Genomic DNA, 24500 nt, shown 5'->3' with positions numbered 1-24500 from the left:
CTTAGCTTTGTAGTAACCTGGGCTCAAGTTGGATGGAGCCTAGAGAGACACCTCACTCTCCTTATGGTGAGCTCCTCTGCTTGGTCAGCTGAGTAGGTCTGCAGGCTGCCAGGGACTGGTTGATTAAGGCAGGCTCAGATGTCCTGAATGTACACCTCTGGTGTCATTTCAGGTCACCAAGGATAGTTCCTCTCCAGCCCTCCTAGGCCATAGCTGATGCTCCAGAAGGATGTGGGTCTTTCAGAATTGCTCCACAGGAGTTTGAAGACATTCGAACATGTCTTGGATCACCTCTGGCACCTCAGATGTCACCAGCTGTTTGTGTGTGAGCAACTGACTCCTCCCCTCCATCTCCATGGATTAGAATGGGAGCTTAGTCAAGGAGCTCCCACAGAGACACAAATTTTGTGCGCACCTGAATTGACGGAAGAGGAATCGCACCTCCTCTGGGTCTGTGGCATGCACAGGAGGGAGATGAATTGCCCCAAAGCCTCTAACCAAAAAAGAGACACCTGCATCGACTCATCTGAATCACTGCCCTACATGGGAAAACAAACCCCTCCCTATCACTTTTCGCATGTCCTGCCTAATAACTGGGGAGGAATAGGGATTTCCAGAGGAGGACAGTTTCATCTCTCTTACACAATGACACCCTGATAGGAGAAATCACGCTGCTGGACTCCACTGCTCTCTCCTTAGTTTAGAGAGGGAAGATAGGTGATTACTTTAGCCTACTTCAAAGTGCATTCCCCAAGAGGGATCCTGCTGCCTTTTGGGGACTGTCAGCCCTGGAGCCCCTAGGCACGTTTCGAGGAATCCCATGGGGCAGAGAAAGTCACTCCTTTGGTTGTGCCTCTGCTCCTGAGCTGGGCCAAGCTCTTGGGACTGAGAGAGCTCATGGCAACCTTGCAGGTGTCTAGGATGTGCCTAGAGCTGAAACCACAGTCATTGCTATTTAGAGTGCTCATAGATCAAAGGCAGAGTCCAGGTGTGCAAGAGCGAGCAGCTCACCAGTGCCTTCCCTTCTACTTCATAGTCTTCTTTCAGGACTGATTTCCAGTGAGATATTCCCTGCGTTGGGTTTGGGGACGAGCTGTTGGAGATCTTCTCACTTCCCCTCAGTCCTGCTCTGCTCTTTTGTCAGCCCATGGGCATTGCCACAGTCCCTCCGCACTGGGTAAAGGTGAGCCTCCATGTGCCCTCCTCTGACCCCCGGTAGGAACGAGCAGTGCCTATCTCTGCTCCCTGTAAAGTAGGTGCTCGGAGCAGGCCAGGGGAACAGAAGGAGAAGGTGCAATAGGCATAAGGGCACAAGTAGCAGCAAGGGAAATTTCAGCTGGGTGATAGGGAAAAAACTGTCACCATGAGAGTGGAGCAGCAGTGGTGCAGGGGCCCAGAAACTTTCAGAACTTGTCTGGACAAAGTGCTGACCAACATGATCTAACTGGGAAGTTAGCCATGCTCAGAGCAGGTGGGAGTATAGATCTCCAGATGTCCCTCCTGACCCAGATCCTCTGGGAGGGGTAAGAGGTCCCAGGACATGGTAGCAGACTCCTGTGGGGCTGAGGCCTTTCTAGCAGTTTGTCACTAGTAGATGAGGAGCTCTCTGTCACTCTCTAGTCTCTGTGAGGTGGGACTCAGTCACATGCTGGTCCCCATACCACCCTCACGCAGTGCCATTCCTGAGGAGTGAAGGTGCCCCAAAGACCATCCTCAGCTCTGATCAACTGGGAGGGGTGAAGCCACAATGCTCAGTCTGCAACAGCAGCCAAGGGGCACAGCAGCACGACTGGGTACAGGGAGGGGAAATGGGAGACATGTGGCTCTACATCAAGAGGCAAGTACAGCAGCCAGTGGAAAAGCTCTTCCATTTCCACCTGCATCATTTGGCTGTGCATTTGAGCCTTCTGCAGACAAAGGCCCAAGGGCCACCAGCCAGCTCTGACCCTCTGGACCCTGGCACCCACAGTTCCCCATTACTACTGTACTGCCACCAGGGATTGTCTTGGATGTGGAAGTCTCCCAGATGTGGCTGCAGAATGTCACCACCTGCTCCTGGAATTCAGGCTCGATCTCACTATCATGAAGCTCCTCCAAGGGTGGCAGGTCCCTCTTGCTGACTGTCTGCTCAAAAACAAAGCACTTCTGGTCTGGGAAGAAGTGGCAGATGCATTCCTGGGCTGCTTATAGAGCTGAGCTTCCTGGCTGCTACCTGCAGAGATAGGACAGAGAGTGAGCTCATTGGGTTTGGGCTTTTGTTGCCTTACGCTGAAATGCAGGTGTCCAGAGCTGGATGCATCCTGCCCTTCCTGAAGCACAGCACTGAGCGCAGCACCATTCTCCTACCAGGCTTTAACTTCAGCACATTCTACAGGTACTCATCCTCAGAGATTTCCTTCCCATCCACCTTCAGCTGCAATGTGAAGTCCCACACAGCCCAGACAAAGGTCAGGAAGAACTAGAAAACTTTGTCGGAATCCTCCAGTTCATCTCCACTCTCCCCAGGTGTTGCTTTCACCTTTACATTCTCCATCAGCTTCGTCACATAGCTGGGGAGCTGGCTAAGGAAACAGAGACCCTGGATCCTTGTTCAGGGAGGGGTTAACCCTAACCCTAACGCCACCCTCCCCAGCCATCAGCATTTAATGAGGAGAAGGGGAGATTCTGCAGGGACAGAGAACAGCCTGGAGTCACCAGCAGGAGTAGGACTCAAAGCCTCAACCCTGAGGTCTGGAGCACAGGATCCCTGAGGAGCCAGAGCCTGGTCACTGGGCACCACCAGGAGGCTCTGATCTCCCCATAAAAAGCAGCCATTTGAGGACCTGGGATGTGTGAACCCCTAAGCTACTGCTCAGGGAGACGGGGCCTCCCTGTTGCTGCTGCCCCACTGAGGACACTGCAGCTGGTCCTTGTCTTGCTGGTCGATGGTGCCCTTGCTGTTATAGACCAGAGTGCTGGACAGCAGTACAGCTAACACAAAGATCCATGTGTCATTCTTGGTGCTGCCGTGGATCAACCTTGGCTCGTACCAAGAAACTCTGTGCAAGGCTTCCTAAGAGTGAGCAAAGCCCCGAATGCCCACGCCCTGAATGCCTAACCATGGGCCATGGCAGGGTCAGCTTTGTGGAGACACCCACACACATGACGTCACCATGTCTTCCTATAGCTGTCTTATCTTCAACTCCTAACCCTCCGAGTCCCACGGGCTTCTGATTATTAAAGTTCTCCCTGAGCTCCCCATTCCTAGTCTGCTGAAGTTTACCAGGAAGTGCTGAGGAATTTGGCAACTTGCCAACCCCATGAGCCTTCTCCTAGCTCCTCTGGCTGTCAGCACCACAGAGACAGCTCCAGTTCAAAAGACTGGGGATCCCTGCAAGGCACTAGATTGCAAAAGGTCCACCAGCCTAATGGCTGCTGAGTAATCAAAGATCCAGAATGAGGGGAAGAGAAATGAATGATCCAGAATGAGGGAAGAGGCGGTGTTCCACCAACCAGCATGGACCCAGCCACAGACTGGTTCCAGTAGCCTGCAGACAGCCAGGATCCCAGGCAGAATGAGGGCTCTGACAGTCAAAGGCAGAGGTGAAGGATGTCAAGAGGGACTCCATCAGCCAGAAGACTTTGTCCCATTAGCTCTGCACTAGCCTCCTTCCCCATAGCCTCTGTCTCTTCCTGGCACACCAGTGCAGGCAATGAGAACACCTTGAGTCCTGCCACATGGCTGGGCCCTTGAGAGCTTCCACAAAGTGCTCTGTCGCCACAAAAGGCAGTCTCTGCTTCTCCCACACCTTCTCCACATCGCCCCACCCTTCAGTGTTTGGTAGCACCAGAGTGTGTCCAGGCCAGCAGGGCTGAGGCACACACCACATCCAAATACTTTGGTGTGAAACTGCATGGTGAAGCTCAGCGAGAAACCTGTGGAGAGGATGCAAGGGGCTCAGCAGTGTTAGATACAGAGCAGGAAAACCAAGGTATCTTGTCTGCCAGGGGCTGGGACCTGTGCGGCTCACCGCCTCTCTCACCTGTCCTCTCACAAGCCAGCCTGTTCAAGAGGTGGGACCTGCCAGCACAGTGCAGCCCTGCGATGGCCACCACCACCACAGGCTGCATGAACTATGACAGCACCTGCAGGGTCTTCTGCTACGCCACCAGCCCCTGCCTCTGTGTGGTCTCAATCAGGCAGGTGGGCACTTCTACGCAGATTTCAGATGCCATTGCTCATGGCAAACACAGCTTGCAGAGGGGACAAGGAGACAGGTATCTGAGGCCTTAAAAAAATTCATCATGGTTTGTTTTCTCCATCTTTAGAAGTTAAAAAAAAAAAAAAAAAGCATTTTAAGATCTTCATGGATTATAAAGGGAGCAAGATGTTAAGTCAGAGGCAGAGTTCAGCTGTGCAGTTGTAGCAGGTCCAATGAAGCCATGATACTTATTCAATGCATTGTGCTTGGGAATTACAACAACATGTAAAAAACTTTTGGGCAAATTCCTCATGAAAACTGTTAGTCTTCCTGAGAATTACGTGCTATAACCTTGCATATTTTAATAAATGGCTTTTGATTCTACAGCTTCCTCCTGCTTATGAGCGCTTGCTGTGCAAATAATCAGCAATCAGTTCACCTCCCCACAACATCATTAGCTCTCTGCGTGCCTGAGGTGCTATGCCTTGATGTTTTCTGAACTGAAGTCCCATAAGGTTCAGAGGCTTGATCCCAAGAGGAGTTATCAGAGAGATGGAAATTTTCCTTTGCTGGAAACAAATGTGGTTGTTTCAGTGACAGGGACAACTATATAAAGGTTTCCTGACTCCACTGAACAGCCAGAATTAATCTTCTTTGAAAGCAGTGTATTATATGTGAGCCACTAGACTACTATAACATTTCAGCTTTGGGAAAGATACAGTATAATCAGCTAGGATTTGGAATGAACAAAACTTATTAGAAAACACTTTTTTGAATAAGAAAACACACAGGATTTAAGAATGATCTTCACTTACAAATCAGGTAACCAGCTTCCCTCCCTCCCTCCCTCCCTTCCTTCCTTCCTTCCTCATAATTTTCTTTTCTTGCTATTCTCAAACATGCCATTCCTTTCAGTGGGCTGGTACACAGGTGGCAGTTCCAGCATCAGCATTGGCCATCTAGGTTACAACAGTTTCTAGTATTTGTTGAAACAGTTGGGGTAGAAAATCAAGGAATTTTTTCGTGTCCCTTTCCAGACTCAGTATCTGATCTTTCCCATTTATGAGGCAGCATCAGTTGATGATGCATCTTATGGAAGAGGACTCTGGGAAATGGATATAACAGCTCAGGACAGAAAGATAGGAAGTCACTGCCAAGTTATTCTCTCTTTCCCTGCAGGGATGGATAACCAGACAGAGGTGAGGAAGTTCATCCTCCTTGGCCTGACCAGCCTTCAAGGGTTGCAGCAGTTCCTATTCATGCTCTTCTCACTGCTCTACCTGTCGACCCTGCTGGGGAATATGGCAATCATGATAGTGGTGGTATGTGAACCCCGGCTACACACCCCCATGTACTTTTTCCTCTGCAACCTCTCCTGCCTGGATATTTTCTTCTCCACAGTTACCACACCCAAGATGCTGGCTGGGTTTCTCTCGGGGCACCATGTCATTTCTTACACTGGCTGCCTAAGCCAGCTCCACTTCTTCCACTTCCTGGGTAGCAGCGAAGGTTTGCTTCTGGCTGTCATGGCCTATGACCGCTTTGTGGCCATCTGCAACCCCCTGCGCTACACCCTGATCATGAGGCCACGGGCCTGCCTGCTGCTGGCTGTAGGCACTTGGACTACTGGCTTCCTTCATGCTCTGATGCACACAGTCATGACCTCCCGACTCCATTTCTGTGGCCCCAACCACATCCAGCACTACTTCTGCGACATCAAGCCCGTGGTGAGACTGGCCTGCAGTAGCAGCCAGCTCAACCTGAGCCTTCTCAGCATCATCACAGGGAGTATTGCAATAAGCCCCTTTGTCTTCATACTCTTTTCTTACCTGTACATTTTTTCCTTCCTCCGGCTGAAAGTCCAGTCCAAGGAGGGAAGGAGGAAAGCCTTCTCCACTTGCATCTCCCATCTCACAGTAGTGGCCTTACTCTATGTCCCTGTTGTTTTTAACTATGTGCCACCTTCCTCAGGGAGTTCAGCCAGCTGGACAATGACAGCCACGCTTATGTATACTGTTGTCACGCCAGTCCTCAATCCTTTGATCTACACCCTGAGGAATGTGGAGGTGAAGCGTGCTCTGAAGAGAAGACTTTTCTCCAGAGAGTTTCTAGCACAGAAAATGTTCTGCCTTGCAGCTTGTGTGGGGTAGTAGGCAATGGACAATGCAATGAGAGGAGCTTTTGGCTCAAGAATGTGTTGTGCAGAAATCTGCTTTTCACTGGCAACAGTCTGGCCTTATGTCTCCTATCTTGGGCAATATCAGTGCATAACGACGAATGTATGTTTGTGGAACAGCCACTCTCATTATCACAGAATCACAGAATCACTGAGGTTGGAAGGGACCTCTGGAGATCATCTAGTCCACCCTCCCTGCTCAAGCAGGGTCACCTAGAGCACATTGCATAGGATTGCATCCAGGCTGGTTTTGAATATCTCCAGAGAAGGAGACTCCACAACCTCTCTGGGCAACCTGTTCCAGTGCTCTGTCACCCTCACAGTGAAAAAGTTTTTCCTCATGTTCAGATGGAAGCGTCTGTGTTTCCGTTTGTGCCCATTGCCTCGTGTCCTGTCGCTCGGCACCACTGAAAAGAGTCTGGCCCCATCCTCTCGACACCCTCCCTTCAGATACCTGTACACATTTTAAGAGCTTCACTGTGGTTCTAAGAATATCCTCTGCAGGAGGGTGGTGTGACTTCTTTTCTTCTGCCTTCCTGCTTTCTCCTTCCTTGTTTACACTACTCTATATACCTACCTAAAACCTGCAGCTAGCTCCTCGTCTAGTTCTACTAGCCACTAACCCCGTAGTAGCTCTTTGTCTGTCTGTTTGTTTGTTTGTTTTTTACTGTGAGGTATCTGCAGTGATTAATGCAGTCATCTACAACAGGAGCAAAAATGAGATCCAATTTTTTCTTTGGAAGTCGACTGCAAGGGGTGAGGCAAGGTCGCCAAGCAGCTTCCTGTTTTCTTCCATTTACTTCTGTTTTCTTATCGTTCAACCTTAGCCAGTGTCTGTTTTTCATAAGAATACATTTTATGGAAAAGCAGATTACACTGTGCCCAGAGCTGCACAGTACCTCCTCTGCATATAGTTTATGTGGCTTGTTAACGCTTACAGAAGGTATGGGCCAAACACTGGACTAAACTGTGAGTTTATGTGTTTGAAGGCTAGTCACCATGAATACAAAGAACAGGTGAACAGTGATGGCAGAGGAATGCCAGTAACCTAATCAGTGCAAAGGGGCACCCTGACTTGGATATTCCTAGGGCCGTCAAAGGAGAGCGATTAGCCCATTGTCCCTGGGGCCTTGGAGGGAGTGTCACCCTCCAAGATGAGTCCACCCATGTGACTCTCCTTGAAAGCCTTGTGGACTGAAGGGGTTATTGCCTAAAGGGGTAGAGGACTTATCATGGGAAGCAGGACAAGAGCATTTGGGAACTGTGTAGAACTTTAAGGGGATTTCAAGAATGTGTGAGACTTTAAGGGATCTTTAGGAGAAGGACCAAAGGTAGGGAAAGGGATCAGAGTGGACTGGAGAGAAAGAAGCATGAGGGAAAAGAGTTTAAAATGGACTGGCTGAGTGTGAACAGGTCAGTATGTTTGTCTAGCCATGCCCTGCACCTGATTAACCCTACCTAGCCAAGTGAGTGAAGAAAACATCAGAGTAGTGTCCCACTTATTCTACAGAGCAGACTCCCACTTATTCTCCTCTCGCGTCCTTTCAGAGAGGTCCATTCAGACCTCTCATGCCTCGTCTCAGTGCCAGACTAGAGTCAATCTCCATAGGGCCTTCTTTCCCCACTGATTGCACCAGGCCCATTCCCTTGGCTGTGGTTTCTCTGGATGGTAGATAGGGACAGGGAGAATCTTGTTCATCCATTCATGAGCATCACTAATTAGATGATGTGGCACGTGGCTATTTATTAAACACCTATGTCCTTATATATAGGTTCCTTTTCCAGGTTAAGGTGACCCAGCCAACCTAAGTCAGCTGGTGGTGGTGACATGATCGTGAGAAAAATTGCCCAGTCAAGTAGTTGTCCATTTATTTGGATAAGCTGGCCCTCTGACAACTTATCCTCTGAAAACACGAACAATGTCCAGGACTTAAGTTTCTTCTGCAACTCTGGTCTTGATAGTCCAACCCAAGGGTTGTTCCGAAGACTCAGGTATTTCTCAGAGTTGCCAGGCTGTATCATATTCAGGTTTGAACCACACAGTGTCCACAAATTACAATTGCTGATCATATGCATATCCTTAGCAGTTTTTATAAAGAACCCATGACACTTCTCACCTTTCCTGGGAACCACTCCCTTATTCCCCTCCAGGCACGTCCCTGCTCCCCAGAAAGCCTTTCCCCAGATGAGCGTGTCCACGCTAGCCTGGCCATCTGCTCCAGGTCCCCCTCCCCTGTGCTGCCTGCAAGGCTCTGTGCAGGCACTGCTGCTCAGCAGACAGCCAGTGGTGGTGCCACAGGGCCAGGGGGTGACTCGCCAGTGCCCATTCTTGTCAGAGCAGAAAGCAGACCCCAAGGGATGGTTATCATGCCACTGGCAGTCCCTGCCTCCCATTTTATGTGGCTGTGGAGGGTGCTCAGAGGGACCAGGCAGCATTTCCGAGGACACAGGGTATGTTATGGGGCTGCACTGGAGCCAGCCTACGGCATTTCAAAGAGAGGACAAGGGACGACTCTGCAGCCTCTCTTCCCTGAGCCTGCTGGGTCTCCACTGCCTCTCCTGGGATTGAGGAGCCCTCCTTTACCTATGCATTTCCTGAGTTTGCTCTTTACCGCTTGGTGATTCCATGTCGGAAGGTCTTTTGTGTTGTGGGGTTCCACCCACTGCCCACCCCCACTGTGTGATGTTCCCGGAAATGCTCTGAGCTCCCCTGGCAGATTATTTCCTCTCCAGGAACATGGTCAGCCATCACCAGCCCCCACAGGTCTGTCACAGCCTCAGGAAAACTACTCTGGGATCGTTCACCATCTCCAGTGACTCAGGGCCCAAAAAGCAAACCCTGAATCTGAACCTCGTTCCCAAACAGGTTACAGTGGGACACTGAACACATCAACCTGAGCCCATGGAGAACCAAACCAAAGCAACAAGCCCTTTTGGGATACCGTTCCATCACCACTTTTATGACTCTAATTTTGGAAGAAGAGTCAAGTGTTCAGGCACGGCACTTAGGAGAGTGCTTTGTATTGCATAGATGATATTAGGGAGCCATTGGTGTCCGAGAAAACGGAGCCTTCATGTCCTCACAGGTTGAATTCTTCCCTTGGGCAGCCAAGTGCTAAAACAGAAGAGACCTCCATGTCAACAAAGAAGCACTGTCCCTCCAACCTGCCTCTAGCTCTGCCCTCCCACAACCTCTTTGACCTCCTGGCACGACCCACAACCTCCCCATGACCACCTCACAATGCCCACCTGATGTTCCTCACCAAGCACATTCCTGCAGCACAAGGGACCTCACAGCCCACAGACCAGCCCTCACACCTTCACCTGCACCTCCCTCTTAGTGGCAAGAGGGAAAGTTTTTGGGTGCTGTGTGAGTGTTGTTGTCGGTGTGTGTGCTGAGGGTTTGGGGTAGGGGCTAGAGTTTTGGCAGAGGGCTTTGGCTTGGAGTGGGGCTGAGGGCTCAAGCCTGCTCCAGACCTTCAAGGCAAGCCATCAGGGATAAGCAGTAGCTTCTGGCACAGGGTCGGAGTTTGGGGAAACAGACAAAGATTGAGGCTTCAGCGTAGCCCCTGGGGTTTGGCCTTAGAGGCTAGAAGAGTGGAAGGAGGCAAGGTGGAAGGGTCGGGCTTCAGGTTAGTGCTTCGTCTTGGGGTAGGGGGCCTCCCACAGGGACTCTCCCAGGTCCTCTCCCACCGCCAGCACCACTACCTCAAGGCCCCTTACCTCCCCAGAACATGTCCTCTCTGATGGAGGACATCAGGGAGCCCTTCCTGTCCTCTTGCGGCTGCTTCCAGCTCCTGCATGCTCCGCTGAGGGAACCCACAGCACCTCCTCATCAGCACCCAAGCGCTCTCCCTACAACCTCTCCCTGCCTCTGCCCTCACACAACGTCTCGGAACTCCTGGGATGACCCGCAACCTTCCCCTGACCACTTCACAATGCCCGTCTCATGTTCTTCACCAAAGAGATTCCTGTAGCACAAGTGACCTCACAGTCTACAGCCCAGCCCTCATACCTTCACCTGCCGCTTTCTTTTACTTGCCTCTCGTCTCTCCTCTCATCTCCATTTGCTTTCTCTCCCCATAGCCCCTGGCCTTCCCCTGTCTCTCAGGGGTGAAACGTGTTCGAGGTGGCCTTTGAGGATGGGTGGAAGGATCTGGGGTTTGAGGAATGTGATTAGAGCTTACAAGTGCGAGCATTACCCTCATGCATTAGGCTTCAGGCGTCAAGTTACACTTTCTGCTCTGTGGTTATTGTGCAGGATTCGCATAGGCATTAGATCTCTCTTGTTAGAGTTAAGGAGGAGAGTTAGTGATTTTTTAAAGCCTTAGCAGCACGTTCCGTGTTCTGTTCAATATTTATTGTCAGGCAATAGTGTATGAGCTGGCTTTTCGGCACAGGATTTTGGCTTGAAGTTTGCGATGAGTCTTAGGAATGAGAGCCATGATATCGGCTTACTTTTGACGGATATGAAGCAGGGCATGAGATCAGGAGTTTAGTGGGGATCTTGAGATTAGAGAAGGGGTTATGTGTTCCAGCTTAGCAGTGAGGGGTTTAGGTGGGGACTGTTGGAGGGGAAGAGGTTAAAGGCTAGTGGTAGGGCTTAGGGTATGGAATGGGGCTCAGGGGTACTGGATAGATTTAGATGAACAGCCTGACAAGTGGTTTCACAGTCACTCTCCCAAACGCATTGTCCTCAGCTGAAATCCCCTTACCTACCACAATGTGACATCTCTTGTGGCTGAGATCCTGAGCTTCTTCATGTCCTCACATGTGTTTTATTTCCGCTCGACAGTCATGGGCTGAAACAGTAGGAACCCCCCCCAGTCAACAACCAAGTGCTTTCCCTCAAACCTGTCCCTGCCTTGGCCTTCCCAAAAGAAAAGGCAGAGGGCAGCAGCACAGAGCCCAAGCAGCCCAGCCTGGCTCAGCGGCCGATGACTGTGGCAGCACCGTCTGTCAAAGGTGGGATTGGGGACTGAGGGAGTGGGCACCTCTTGACTGACACCAAGACGATTAGCAGAGCAGGGGGTTCAGGGTGGGTGCCTGGGACCTGCGCTGCCAGGGTGCATTTGGTACGGCTGGAACAGAGGGGCCAGACAGTGCTTTCTGTTGGGACAGTATCTGCAATCTCAGAGCCTTTCTCTCAGACCACGGAAGCAAGTGAAGTCTTGACAGGGCTGGTTGGCTCCTACAGGGGAAAATAAATAACACTTCAATTTATTTAATATTCTACATAGCAAAAGACATTGACTGCAGGGCCAAGTGAGAGGCTTGTGCTGTGAGTTCAGGACCACTGCATTAACTGCATGGGCCAGTGCAAGGATGATAGCTCAATGCCTTACTTGAGAAAAACTTGGCACTTTCAGGGGGTTTCTTTCTTTGGGCTTTCCTAGAAGGCCCAGTACTGCCCCACGCTAGCAGCTGGCAAGCAAATGATAGGTATAAAAGTACACAAAGTGAATGGCAACAAAATGCTCATCCTATCAGATAACACTTAACTGCAATGTGTAACTTCTGCATCTTGAGCTGTCTCTGCATCTCAGCTTTGAAATCTTGGGCAAGAAGGACGCCAGCCTCAAAACAGGGAAAGTGCATCCTTTTTGCCTAAGGCTGGGTTCATGGCACTGAATTTGTAAAAGATCCAGGGATACCAGGGGTGAGTGGATTGCAGAGGCCAAGGCCCCCCTCCCTAACTGACTGAACAAACAGGTAGTGCCACTTGCCAGAGGAAGAGAGGACAGTTATCTAGTGTTAGCACCATCTCTTCCTTCACAGCCCTGCATGGAAGCAGAAGTGAATGACTGAGAAGCTGCTGGGTTTGTGCTGACTGCTCTTGGCAGACCTGGGAGCTCTGAGCTGACCAGAGAGCATACCACACGGACAGAAGGAAAGCTGTCACTGCTGCCAGTTCCTCAGGAGAGAGCAGGGCCTGAGGCAGACACATGCAGAAAGGTCCAGGATACCCATGCTTGGGAGTGAGCACAGCCTGTGAGCTGAACCTTCCTTGGCAAGCAGCTGCTCCTTGCTTTTGCTTTGCTGCAGCTCTTTGCTCAGCTAGTTGCAAAGGCAGCTGAACCACAGCACTTCTGCCTGCTTGACTCTGGGTGACAGCCCAGCACTGCACAGAGCAGCTGTGAGCTGACTGCTGTGGGCTCAGCACGGCTGCCCCTCCACCGGGGAGCGTGTGTACAACGGGGAGCTTCCCTTGTGCCAAGGGGCACTCATCCAACCCAAGGCCTGGCAATGTGCCACTGCCATGGGAGGCCATGGCAGCTGCCAGAGCCAGGGGCTAGGAGAAGTGGTCAAGCTTGCCCAGATCTTCCCAGGTCAGGATCTGTGACTCCGCTGTGAGCAAAGTGGTGAGTGCTAACCTAAATACCAGGGGATTGAACCCATGGCTTTGATACTGTGGTGACAGACTGCAGATTGTCTGTAGGAGAAGGGGTGACTTCTGGGGGGTGCCTTTGCCTATTTTGGGAGTGAAAGGTCAGAAAAGCCTCTGGTGGCATGCACACAACTTGAAAAGATAGAGAGAGAGTGGACATTTTGGGACAAGTTTTCCATCATGAAGTGAATGCTGACTAGAGGGACGGGCTCCTAGAAGACACTAGCCCCCAACCCCCTTAGTTCATCCTTTCCTAAGCCTTGCTCTTCTGCATGAAACAATGCTGAAAGCCTTTTCTGCCCTGAATGAAGTACTCACAAGGGAAGGAGCACCTGTGAGTTAAGCTGATTTTTCTAATCAGCCAGTGTTAGGGACATGTTTCACTGCCTGCAACAAACACACCTGGTGCTATTGCCATTGCTGTGTAGGGATTGTTTGGTGTTACTCTCACGCAGCTTTTTGAAGTACAGGGTTTCAGCTTACCTGAGCTGTTCTGGTGCCCGTATGTCACGTGGCCATGGCATGAACAAATTCCCCACACATGGGGTAAGAAGTCCCAGGGAAGCAATATGGTCTGGTCTTTGGTCTGCCCCTGCCCACACAATGTTTCAGAAATCAATAAGAAGAGCAGCAGCCTCACCTCCCCTTCAACTCACTCCATCCTTCCCGGAAACTCTTCCTCGAGACCCCCGAGAGGCTGAGACTTTGGAAATGAGAGCAGTCATATCTGCTGACCTGGAGAGAGGACAGGAGCAAGAGCTAGTTCCACATAACATCTGTATTACAGGTACCTCTGGCTTTACATTCTGCACTTTGGGAAACAAGATCTTGCCATTTTTTTGGGGGGGGGGATGATATGCCTTTTTTTTCCCATCAATTTTTGTTTCTACAGTGTTTCAGAAAAACAGGGAAGAGGAAATTACCACAAGGTTTCTTTTGCCTAGAGAAAAAGGCTTAGCTGATAGGTGGGTAATTCAAGATGTGATGTTATTGTAGAGTAAAATTAGCTATGGATGTAACATGCACAAATGCACCAGGAGTACTTAAGACCCTATCTCTTCTTAAAAAACAAACAAACAAACAAACAACAACAACAACAAAAACTTATGTTCATTTGATATAGAGAGCATAAGTGTATCCTTTGGTGGTGTTTATTCAAAAAAACATGACTGTTCTCCTCTGACTCTGCTGAGAAACTAGAACAACTTGGAAGCTGATTTCTGGACATAAGAGAAGTCTTAGGAGCCTTGATTAACTGAGGTCAGAATTGGAATACCCCCAAACTGCCCATGAATAATGCCTGACTCCATCAAGCATCTTGCACACAGCTTACATACACTCTTTTATGTCTAAGGCAGAAATGGCCACCTCAAGCTTAAATGCATTTACTGGCATGTCTCTGTGTTAGGAGCAATCTCTTGTTGAATCCGGGTACCAAATAAATAAATAAAAGAAGAAAAAAAGAAAAGAAGAAAAGAAGAGAAAAAGAGAAAAAGATGTACAGGAGTCAAATGGCACTGTGCTGATTAAGCTGCCCTGAGCAGCGTCATCTGACTGACCTCAGTTTAAAACACTGGGGGCTCCTGCCCTAGCAAGCTGCCAGAGAACATGAATTTGTCTCACAGTCTGAAGAGACATAGCTACATGTATGGCAAGGCGCGCAGTTCTGTTTATATCGGTTTTGGAAGGATACAAACATTTCCTGAGCCGTACTTTTTCACCCTCCCCTTTGGACCAGAAAAATCCTGTCCAACCACTGCCACCAAACTGTCTGCCTTTCACACTGCAGGCCCTGCAATATTCCCAGATGTGCTCAGATCTAAGGGGGACCTTTGTGTTCACAGGCACACTTGGCCTCTCTTTTATACCCTCTCAGGACTTGCATTAGTGATCACTACCTTCTCTGGCACCTGGAGTCTGAAAAGAAAGTTTCTAAACATTCCTTTCTTGCTTTCTCTTCTCTTGTAATCATCTGCAGTCCCTCAGTCCTTGCTGCTCATTCCAAATCCTCCTTGATTTTTCAACAGGTGCAGCATCTCTTTTGCTGCCTTCTCCTGAGAATCACCTGAACATCACACCAGGCCAAAAAATGCAGGTATACATGTAGGGCTCCAGTAAATAACAACCCTACAGTTTCATGGCATGATTTTCTGTTCAATGTCAGGGCATGCAGAACATACCCAGCCATATTATTCCTTGAGTCAGGTCACCCAACACAATGGTATAATCAGGGAGAGATCTGGAGCAGTTCTGCTGCTGTGAGAGCTGTGCTGGGGGTGTGCTTGGAGCCCAGCAGCACAGGATGAAGGGACACCAGGCGACCTGCTCCCAGCACCCTTCAGGCCTGCATGCTGGGGCTCCACGGAGACATGCTGTGGGGAGAGGGGAGCTGTTGTTAGGACACAGGATGGCCCACTGTTACTCCAGTTCATATCAGACAGGCACTGCAGGGATGCACCTCTCCCAGGGCACTGTGCCAGGTTTTGCAGGGTGGAATCTAGGTGGAGAAAAGGAGGTGCAAGGGCACTGAAAAGTTGGACCCAAACTCAGAAAGAATGGAGCATAAGGCAAAAAAATGAGTTCAGAATAGAGGACAGCGGGTCTTCTGACAGTAGATGTGTACATGCCTACAGATGGTGGTGATGCTGGTTTGCATCGGTTATGTCTCTGATCTACAGGGGAAGCATCAAACCTCAGCAGTAATAGCTAGAAGCAGTAGCTTCTGGTAGCTATCCTATCCCATCTTTAGCAGCATTTCTGACATGATCTTCCACAGCATCCCTGTAGCCATGAACCTCATGAAATGAAGCAAGGGACAAATGCAAAGTCTTGTGCCTGGTATGGACTAACCCCTGTGGCCATGCAGGCTGGGGACTTGCTGCTGGGGTGACAGCTCTGCTGACCAGACCCTGGGGGCCTGCTAGACAGGCGGGAGCATCTGCCAGCAGCATGCCCTAGCAGGGACGAAGGCTAGCAGCGCACGGGGCTGTATCAACAGGAACGGAGCTGGTAGAGCAAGGGAAGAGATGATCCCCCTTTACTAGGCATGCCTTAGACAACACATGAGTACTGCCTCCAGTTTTGGCTGCCACCAGCATAAGAAAACAATTGACATACTAGAGCAACTACAGTGCAGAGATACCAAGATGCTCCCAGGCACCTTACCTTAGCTCCCCCTTACTTGCTCAAGTAATGAATGAAGCTGTTGGTCAGATTCTCTCACCCATTCACTTAGGCAATCAGCACATTTTCTCATAACCAAGGCTCTTCTCCTGTCACCCTGGCTACATTCATTAGCAAGAGCTTGAGCAAGCACTGTCTTGCCAGTTCCTGGGAAGGGGACCATAGAATAGACAGCCTCTGTAATAATAACAAAAAAAAAGGAAAAAAAAAAAGAAGAAAAAAAGAAATTTGCATAGGGCAAAAACATGGAGAAGTGCCCCCACCTGCAAAACAGCAACCCTTCTCTCCTAACCAAAACACTTTCAATCTAAGACAGCAGTAAGAGCTCTAGTGTGAGAAAAATCAAAGCAGGTGCAAGTTTTGTGTCCCTACACAATCCCACAAGACAGTAAACTATGTAAAAGAGATATCTCAGCTGTACAAAATCTCCACAAGAGACTGTGGTGTCTTTGCAGGACACTTCCAACACCACAGTCATATTAACAGAGATAACAACAGAACAGGGGAGCCAAACAAGAGCAAACTTCAGCACAAAATCTGAGACTGGACTAATACAGTTTAGATGTTGCCTCTTTGTTCCTCTTTGCTGTATTGCATATGCTTGTTTTTACAGGAGGCAAGACTTGCCAGTAAAGCCTTTTCTTCTCCCTTTTCATTCTCTGTTTTAAATTCCTGGAGTTTTTGTCTCCCAGAATTTGCTGGTAGGAACTGAGGAGGAAGTCTAAAGCTGGGAAGGGGGAAAAGAAAAGTATTTTGCATTTCCAGATAATACCTAAACATCAACGAGAAAAGCTATGATGCTGTTGTAAGAAGAAAATTCCAATGAACACAGAAGCAAAACATTTAAGGATTTTCTTTTCAACATTTGCAATACTTCTACAGTTATGAAAAGAAAGGACTTAAAGTAATATTTCAGTGGACTGTGAGTTCAGTTTTGCTGACCAAGAATATATAAAGCTGACCATTACATCTAGAGGCAACTATCGTGTGAATTATAATTAGAGTTGAGTGCAATATATTAACTAAACAGTTGTCCTCAGAGAAAACAAGTTTGTGGACTTTTTTTTTTTTTTCCCCCTCTTTTGCCCTTACTCTGCTCAAACATCTGGGAAGTGGAGGAGCTTGCCAGGCAATGCAGTGGGGGCCGCTGTGAGTCCCGAGGGAGGTGAACTCTGGAGAGGACAATGCAGCAAACCTGCAGGCCACGAGTAACAGGTTTGCCCCTCAGGGCACTGGCACACTGCTGCTGGTGGTGGAAGCAGTGCTGCCCATAGATTATCCTGCAGCCCTTGGAGTCCTTGCTCCTGTTAAACACAGCAGGCAAGGTTTTGAAATCTGGTTTCTCTTCAGATCGTATAAATCGTTTGCCTTTTACTAAAGATTTCTGTGGAGAGGAACAGGCACAAGTGTCGAGGAATTTTTGGAGGCTCCACTTCAGTGGAAATTTTCTTTTCCCTGCTTGAACAGGGGGGTTGGACTTAGACGATCTCCAGAGGTCCCTTCCAACCTCAACCATTCTGTGATTCTGTGATTCTGTGAACTCTGTACCCTTGCTGGGACCTGCCAGTGCAGCTTCAGAGGAGCACTTGCAGGCAGCATTTCTGCCAGGAGAACATCTGGTCCCTGGGGCAGGTGATGTTTGTAAGCCAAGGGAAAGTAGAAGGGTTCAGAGCTGGGCATCATAATGCCACTCTACACAAAGGAAAACTCTGTGTGTGATTGTGAGGGGGTGGGTATGTTTCTGTGCATTTGTGCAGGGCAGATGTTCTGTTACTTTAAAGTCTGCAAGAACCACAGTCCTCCCCAAATTCTCTTTAAAAAATGATGCTGCATAGAGACTCTCTTTGGCCCTTTCCCCGAGGGACATGTTGCGTGATCCCATGTGCCGCTAGGGAATCTGTGTGCCAGAGGAACAGTGTAAATGTCAGACCTGGTGGACAAGTTCCAGCTGAAGTGTTTGTGACCTTAGGTAGCAAGATCAATCCACCAGAGCTGTTATGGAAAATTAGTCACCATAACAGGGTCCGACCGTAGGTTCCCGCTGAGGCAGAGGTCCGAAGTCAGATCAGAGCAAAATAAATTTTAATGACACACGTGTGGTAATTACAGCTCGAGCTGGGTGCCTCCAAAGAGGGACCCCGTTTGAACAAATCCCTGGGTAATTATACCCTTCCAGTCTAGTATCCACCCCATAGTTCTGAACCAATCATAATATTAGAGTTGGGGGTCTTCCAGTTCCTGGTTGGTCCTTTCTGTAGTTTCCAGGTGTGTTCTTTACTTCTTACTGCACTTCTGCATAGGTGCCCTTTTACTCCCTTCTCTTGTCCTTCAGAACCAGTCTTTGTGATTACTTCTTTCTTGCATAGTTGTCTGGCTCTTCTACTTCCTTATCTTGTCCTCCGCAATCAGTCTTGTGGTTCCTTTGTTTCTTTCTTCTGTGCTCGTTAATGCTAAACTGCTTCTTTCTCTCTACAGCCCCCTCCACCCCCCTTATCTCTCTGACTTGAACTTGAACCGTCTCTGGGACTTTCTTTCACTTAATAGCTAGGTGAAAGTTCATGGCTTGCAGCCTAAGGCTTCAGCAAATTTAGCTACTAATGCTAAGCAAGGTATGCTAAGCGATGAATTCTAGACAGCTTCAGTCCAATATTCTTTAACAAGTGCCCAGGAATCCTGCCTTCTCGGCTCTTCTCCTGGAAGTGCCTCTGAGCACGGCTGCACTTGCCAGGCCAAAGGGCTGCCCTCATCCAGTGGCTCCCAAAGCCTCCAGGTTCTGGCTCTAGAGGCCTGTAATTTTGCCCCCAGTAGCTGCTGAACATGTGATTCTTCTGGAGGGCTAGAGATCAAAACTCTCTTTTCTGGAAATTGCAGGGGCATGGTACTGCTCTCCCATCTGTGAGAGGAGGGAGCTCTAGCCTTGTGGGTCCATCTGCCCAGAGGTACAAAGGAGTCCTTGATGTGTGTGTGCTGCAGATGAGATGAATCAGTCAGCTAGTCACCAAAGGAAGGGCTTCAGAGAAACCACACAGGAGAGGCAACGACCTGCCCCTAGGCTCCAGCTGGGGACTGCCGTAGAATCCCAGCTTCAGCTTTAAATGTTGTCAGATCTTGTAAGGGCACCAAGGACTTGAAAACTTGGCCTAAATGGAACTGAGATGGGCTGCTGAAATTATTGGACAGCCTGTAGTCGTTTCTGGGGGTTGCCTGAGTAACTTCACCAGAGAACTGCTGTTGGGGGAGTTGTTGATGCCCTTCCTAGCCGATGTGCTGCTCTGTGTTAGCTCTGGCTTATCCACCTGCTTGTGCTGATGCATCCCTCGTCATCTACCTGACTTGCTGCAAGATCCCCCTGCAACGCCCAAGGGGAGAGGGAAGCCTACATGCTACTTGCCTGGGGAAACATGGGGGCTGGGGGTGAGGGCTGACTTTTGCTTCTAAGTTGCTGATGGGGCAAGACTGAAGCTTTGAAAGCTCAGAACGCCTGGCACTGGGCTGTGCGTGGTGTTGCAAGTTGCCCTTCCTCTGTTCATAGGCCTCTATGTTGCTTCTCAGGTGAGTTTCTGGGTTAACGCCTCCTCTTTGGAAATGATGGCACCAGGAAGACTTATGAAACCAGGCAGAGAGGAAGGGTTTTTTGGTTTTGTTTGTTGGTGTTGGTGGTTTTTTTTACACCACCTCTCAAGGAGCTGCCATTGGAACTAGGATTTGGCTTCTATGCTTCTGGAGTCCTAGTCCAGCGTCCTAACCCTGAGGTCATTGCTCCCATTGCTTCTCCTTCTGCTGATGAGCCAGCTTAGTCATCCCTTCCTTTCATCTCACACATAGAAGGGGAATAAGAATATTTACTGGGGGGCTTCTGCGCTTTGCAAGCCAATACCTGAACATCTGCCTAGGAGAAGCGCTGCTTTCAGAAACAGTTTTCCCAGCCTTTCCTTGCCCAGCGCTGTGGCTGAGGTTTGTGGGAGGAGACTGCCTTTTCAATATGTGTCCTTTCGTGCAGCGTGGAGATCAAACACTGCAGGAGTGTAGTTATGGAGATACAAAAAAAAAAAAAAAAAAAAAAAAAAAAATCATAAAATCTAGCAGGTTCCCTTTCCTTCCCTTGGCCGCACATCACACACCAGGTTTCTCATAGCTAGCAGTGAAGCTTCCCCGAGGGCTCTGCAGGCAGAGGGGCTGCATCTTGATATGTTATTCCACTTGGAATCTTCTAGGAACAGTGTTCTTTTCCCTCTCTTTTGATTTTAACAACAGGAATGAGAACTTTTTCCATCATCTGTAACTATTTTATTAATTTCGTCTGGAAAGGAAACACTCAGCCCGGGCTCCTTTTAAAGAGCACACGATTCCTGGGGCTTCCTCTGACTACCTGCTGATCAGCTTTGGTACTACCTTTTTTGCTTTATCTCTAGTATTTGTATATTATCCATTTTGGAAAAGAGCATTGCCATTTACGTGAGTCTTTTCAATTTGTTATACTCCGTTCAGTTGTGAATGCTCCTATTGCTATTAAGTTCATTTTCTCTCTCATGCCCACCTGCCCCCCACTTACTTTTAACCTGGAATAGCACCTGCCTATTTAAGGCTGGGCTTTCCAGAAGCACCTAATTTTGGCCTTACTCTGCTGCTTTGCTTGCGTATCCTTTCCAAAATGTAACATCACATTTGCATGTTCTTTTCTGCATTTTATTAGTGACAGAAACAGAAACCTGAGCCCTCCAAAGGGAAGTCCCTGGCAAGGTGTGGATCCAGATGCTTGCCACAAGCTCTGTGCTCATGGACCTGCATACTCAGAGGAAATTCACTGCAACAGCCAAGGGCTTGCTCCAACTCAACAGTTTTATTTTGGAGAGGAAAAGCGAGACAGCATTTTGTTACTTCCTTTCTCACTTACACTTACGATACCCATAGCCTACAATCCATCATAGCCCTAGGAGAATTAGACCTAGTTGAAAAGCAATTTTATTTATACCCACGAATGCAAAAGCAAAGCTGACCTTCAGCATTTGCAGGACTAACTCAGGCTGCTCTTAGCTGGTAACTGCACTGGTAGTTGCCTGCAGCTCTTGTGGAGGCTTCCATTTTCTATGGCCATCTCATCCTTTTGTCTTTCTCTTTCTGAGAAAGAGACAGGTGATGTCTTGTGAGGCAAGGGGAAGCTGAAGGCGTCAGAGCCCGACATCAGAATGTCCCTCTACAGGAAGGAAAACCGTGTGTGTGTGTGTGTGTGTGTGTGTGCACGTGTATGTTCTTATTCTACCCTCTCACACTGAGTCTTTTAAACAAAGACCTGATGGAGAGTCTTGTGGGCTGTCCAAGGGGCTTCTCTCCCATGTCCCAGGGGCCTTGGGTCCACAGGTCAGCTGCACCACCATCTGTGGGCCTCTGCACTCCTACTGTCATAAGATCCCCCCATTCATTGCCCTCCACCTGAATTTATACCTCATTCCCCACTGTGCTCTTTTCCTGAATTACCTTTACACCACCCCTGCATCTCCTTTTCTCCACCCAAACTCCTCACAAATAAACAACCCACCTCTCATTCCTTCTTCTTCCTGGGCCCCCGTTCTAGGACATCCATACTCACATTTGGTGTTTCCAACACTCTTAACCTAGGCAATTTTGACCAAATGTGGTCCTCCTGCTAGAGATATCTAGATGAAGGTGGTCTTGCATCCCAAGACTCCTATCTAACCCTATGGATTATGCTGGTTATATTTCATTTCCATTAGATTCCTTTTGGGCACAATTGTCTTACTAATGTTAGCCTTGGTACTGCTACCCAGTAGCAATTCAGCACAAGCAGCTTGCATACCAGAGCAATGCCATAACCCAGTTACTGCTCACAGAATACCTCTACCCTTGTACAGTTTTCCTCAAACCTCTGGTACCCAATAGGGAGCAATAGTGAGTTTTGAGGCCTAGTGTTCCAGCAGCACCTCTCGCTCAGGCGTTCCTATTAGCATCATGTGCATTTTCTCTCTCTTCCCCACACAGCCCCCTCTGACTTTTCTCTACTTTCAGACTTGCAGGATCTGGGAGTGGAAGCAGACTCTGGTGGCTTCTGCTGACACGTTCACTGCAGTGCAGGAGCAGGCCCTCCACAAAACTGCCAGCTCACTCTACCCTAGCAATGCACTTTGGGGTGAAAAGACTCCCTGGCTTGTGAAGGAGGGGATGTTTAGTTTGACAAAGACGACTAATCTGCAGGTTGTTATGGCTGAGAATGAAGGTTGAAAGCAATGTGGGGAAAAAAAAAAACCAGAAAGAAAAACAAAGCAGGTTGAAGTCCAGAGGAAGGGATATTTATTTATTTTTATTTATTTTTTAGTCATGAATAATGCCCACCTGTTTAAGTCTGGGCTTGCAAAAAGCACTTAATTTGAGCCCTAGTCTGCTTCTTCTCTGGCACATCCTGTTCATTATGTCTTGTGGTGTGTGTTTCAGCCTTCTTCTCTGCACACACTGCTACAAGTTAGCGTTTTCCCCCAGAACACTCAGTATATTTGGGATGACACCACCATTTCCCTTCTGATTTCAACATACTTGTTTCTGTCCTTGAAAGTGTGTCACAAGAAATTTGGTTCTTGTGAAAATTGGAACACCCTTGTTCAGAACTGGGCAGTGATCCTCCGTGACATCTCCTGCCCCTCTCTGCCCCACTGTAGAGAGAACTGCTACAGAAGATCTGGTGCAGAGCTGGGTGACTGACAGGGTACCGCAGAGTAGCCCTGGAGTGTGCTCTACACTCTGTCCAAAACCAGTTAGGACCAGACACGTGTACTCTGTTTTGTCAACAATGTCTAGCTGCTTCACAGTCAGTAACTACTCGAGCTTTGCATAGTCGAGATAAGGAAAGAGCTCTAGTAGATAAAAGGGGCCCCTAGGATATACTAAAGTGAATCCAGCCTGGCCATCTGACTCATCCATCCCCCAGTCTCCCAGCAGTGACCACTCGGCGCGGTTCCTGGGGTTCCCCATGCAGTTTGGAGGGTAAGTCCTTAAATCTACTTTGTTTAACCCCTCCCCCTCCCATGCCTTGAATGGCTCTCAATGCCTGTATGCAACTCTCCTTTTTCCCACCTTGCGGTCCCATTTTGGCAGAGTTGGCAGGTACCGGTGTGGAGATGCCTCTGTGGGGACAAGAGGACAAGGGGAAGGAGGGGAGCTGCCTCCCCGTGTGGCTTGCTATGGGTCAGTGGGCACCCATAGCTCACAAGTTAGTCGGGTGGGTCTCTTGCAGCACAGCTGGAGCTTGAAAGTGAGCTGGGGGTAACCCCAGGCAGGCTAGAGGAATTGTTCTCCAAACTCCGACTGGAGAAAGCTGGGCTGGTGGAGGGAAAGGCAGCAGGGGATCTGGAGTGGATCTTACTGACTGCACTCCACACCCTGGATGAGGCACTGTTAGTGCAGCGCCCACAAATTGGGCAGTTGGAAAGTGATCTCCAAGCCATTAAGGAGGTTCGCCAACTGACCCAAGAGGTGGGAACCACAACTCTGTGGATCCAGGGGAAAATCTGCAGCACTGATGTGTGTTGTTATGGCTGCCTGCATTGCAAATCGCCCGCATTGCAAATTGCTGTCAGGATATGAGGGGAGGTGAGACGTCCATCCCCTGGTGGTTCGGGCACTGATGTGAAAAGAGCATTGGGGTCTGGAAATTTGGAATGGCAATATCTGGGACTCTGATGAACCCCCAGTTCGGAGTCAGACATAGAGCATGAAGAGGAGGTAGCTGCCTGGCCACTGGTAGAGCAGCAGCTTAGCGGACCGAATGCAGACAATGCACAGGGGACCTTCACCATTTGTGATTTTAAAGCATCAGAGCTGCAGGATATGCTGGGATGCTATCAGCAAAAGCCCAATGAAGGGGTATTAGAATTGCTGTTAAGGTTGTGGCATGATGGGGCAGATGCAGTTTGCTTTACCGAAGAGGAACTTGATGGAAGGGGCCTCTCCTCCAAGAGTCCATGCTGTGAAGCACTCACCATAACATGCAGCAGCAAAACAAAAACATATTCCCCTCCCTGATGGACTGGCTGATGGGTGCAGCATGCTTAACTTGCCTGACTGTACAGACATTGATGATGGGCTCACTGAGAGGACTACTCTCGCAGCAGAAATAAACCAGCTGCTGCTATTAGGAATGTTGTCTGGAATTTATTCCCTGCAGTTTACTGGATCAGATCAGATCCCCAGGCACAAAACCATCCAGACTAAGATGCTACAAACTGACCCTCATCTCCTCACCCCCCTATCTTAAGGTTATGGTACTGCCTGTGATTGGAGGGTGAGCAGGTACAGTCGGGGAAGCTGCAGCACTGCTATTTCAGGTAGCAGAGGTGTCCTCTTTTAGCAGAGACAGGAAGTCGGGAAACAGGTGGGAAAACGTGAAACAGAAAGAAAGGGTGAGTCAGGGCACTATGTTTCCAGAGCTGCTGCAAGCGGGCATACCACGGGGGGAGGGAGACGGTAATCCCCAAAGCAGAGCTGCTCAAGCGATGGCTGCAGTTTAAGCCGGAGCAGCGCACTAAGTGCACGGGGGTGGGGAAGCTCGGCGAGCAGCCGAAGG

The 24500-nt window shown here is 49.2% G+C and overlaps 2 protein-coding genes and 1 non-coding gene across 3 annotated transcripts in view; 2 read left to right on the top strand and 1 right to left on the bottom strand.

Annotated features, from left to right (window-relative positions):
* Positions 1–1830: 1830 nt before the first annotated feature.
* The window catches only part of LOC136996447 (guanylate-binding protein 1-like), a 124183-nt gene continuing 101513 nt past the window's right edge, over positions 1831–24500 (bottom strand). The window contains 4 exon segments of the mRNA XM_067317370.1: positions 1831–2174; positions 2177–2212; positions 2347–2549; positions 2898–3002. Coding sequence (XP_067173471.1) covers positions 1831–2174; positions 2177–2212; positions 2347–2549; positions 2898–3002 — 688 coding nt within the window.
* On the top strand, positions 5363–6331 carry LOC136996428 (olfactory receptor 12D1-like). The gene is made up of 2 exons (XM_067317352.1): positions 5363–5924; positions 6042–6331. The coding sequence occupies exons 1-2, from the start codon at positions 5363–5365 to the stop codon at positions 6329–6331; spliced, it is 852 nt and encodes a 283-aa protein (XP_067173453.1).
* LOC136996534 (U5 spliceosomal RNA) lies at positions 17260–17373 on the top strand. Its single transcript, XR_010887581.1, has one exon. It is a non-coding gene; the product is annotated as a U5 spliceosomal RNA (small nuclear RNA).

The sequence above is a fragment of the Apteryx mantelli genome, unplaced genomic scaffold (assembly GCF_036417845.1).
Source record: "Apteryx mantelli isolate bAptMan1 unplaced genomic scaffold, bAptMan1.hap1 HAP1_SCAFFOLD_40, whole genome shotgun sequence".
Classification (NCBI taxonomy): Eukaryota; Metazoa; Chordata; class Aves; order Apterygiformes; family Apterygidae; genus Apteryx; species Apteryx mantelli.
Note: the sequence above shows the minus strand (reverse complement) of the source record. Positions and strands in the feature narration are given on the sequence as shown.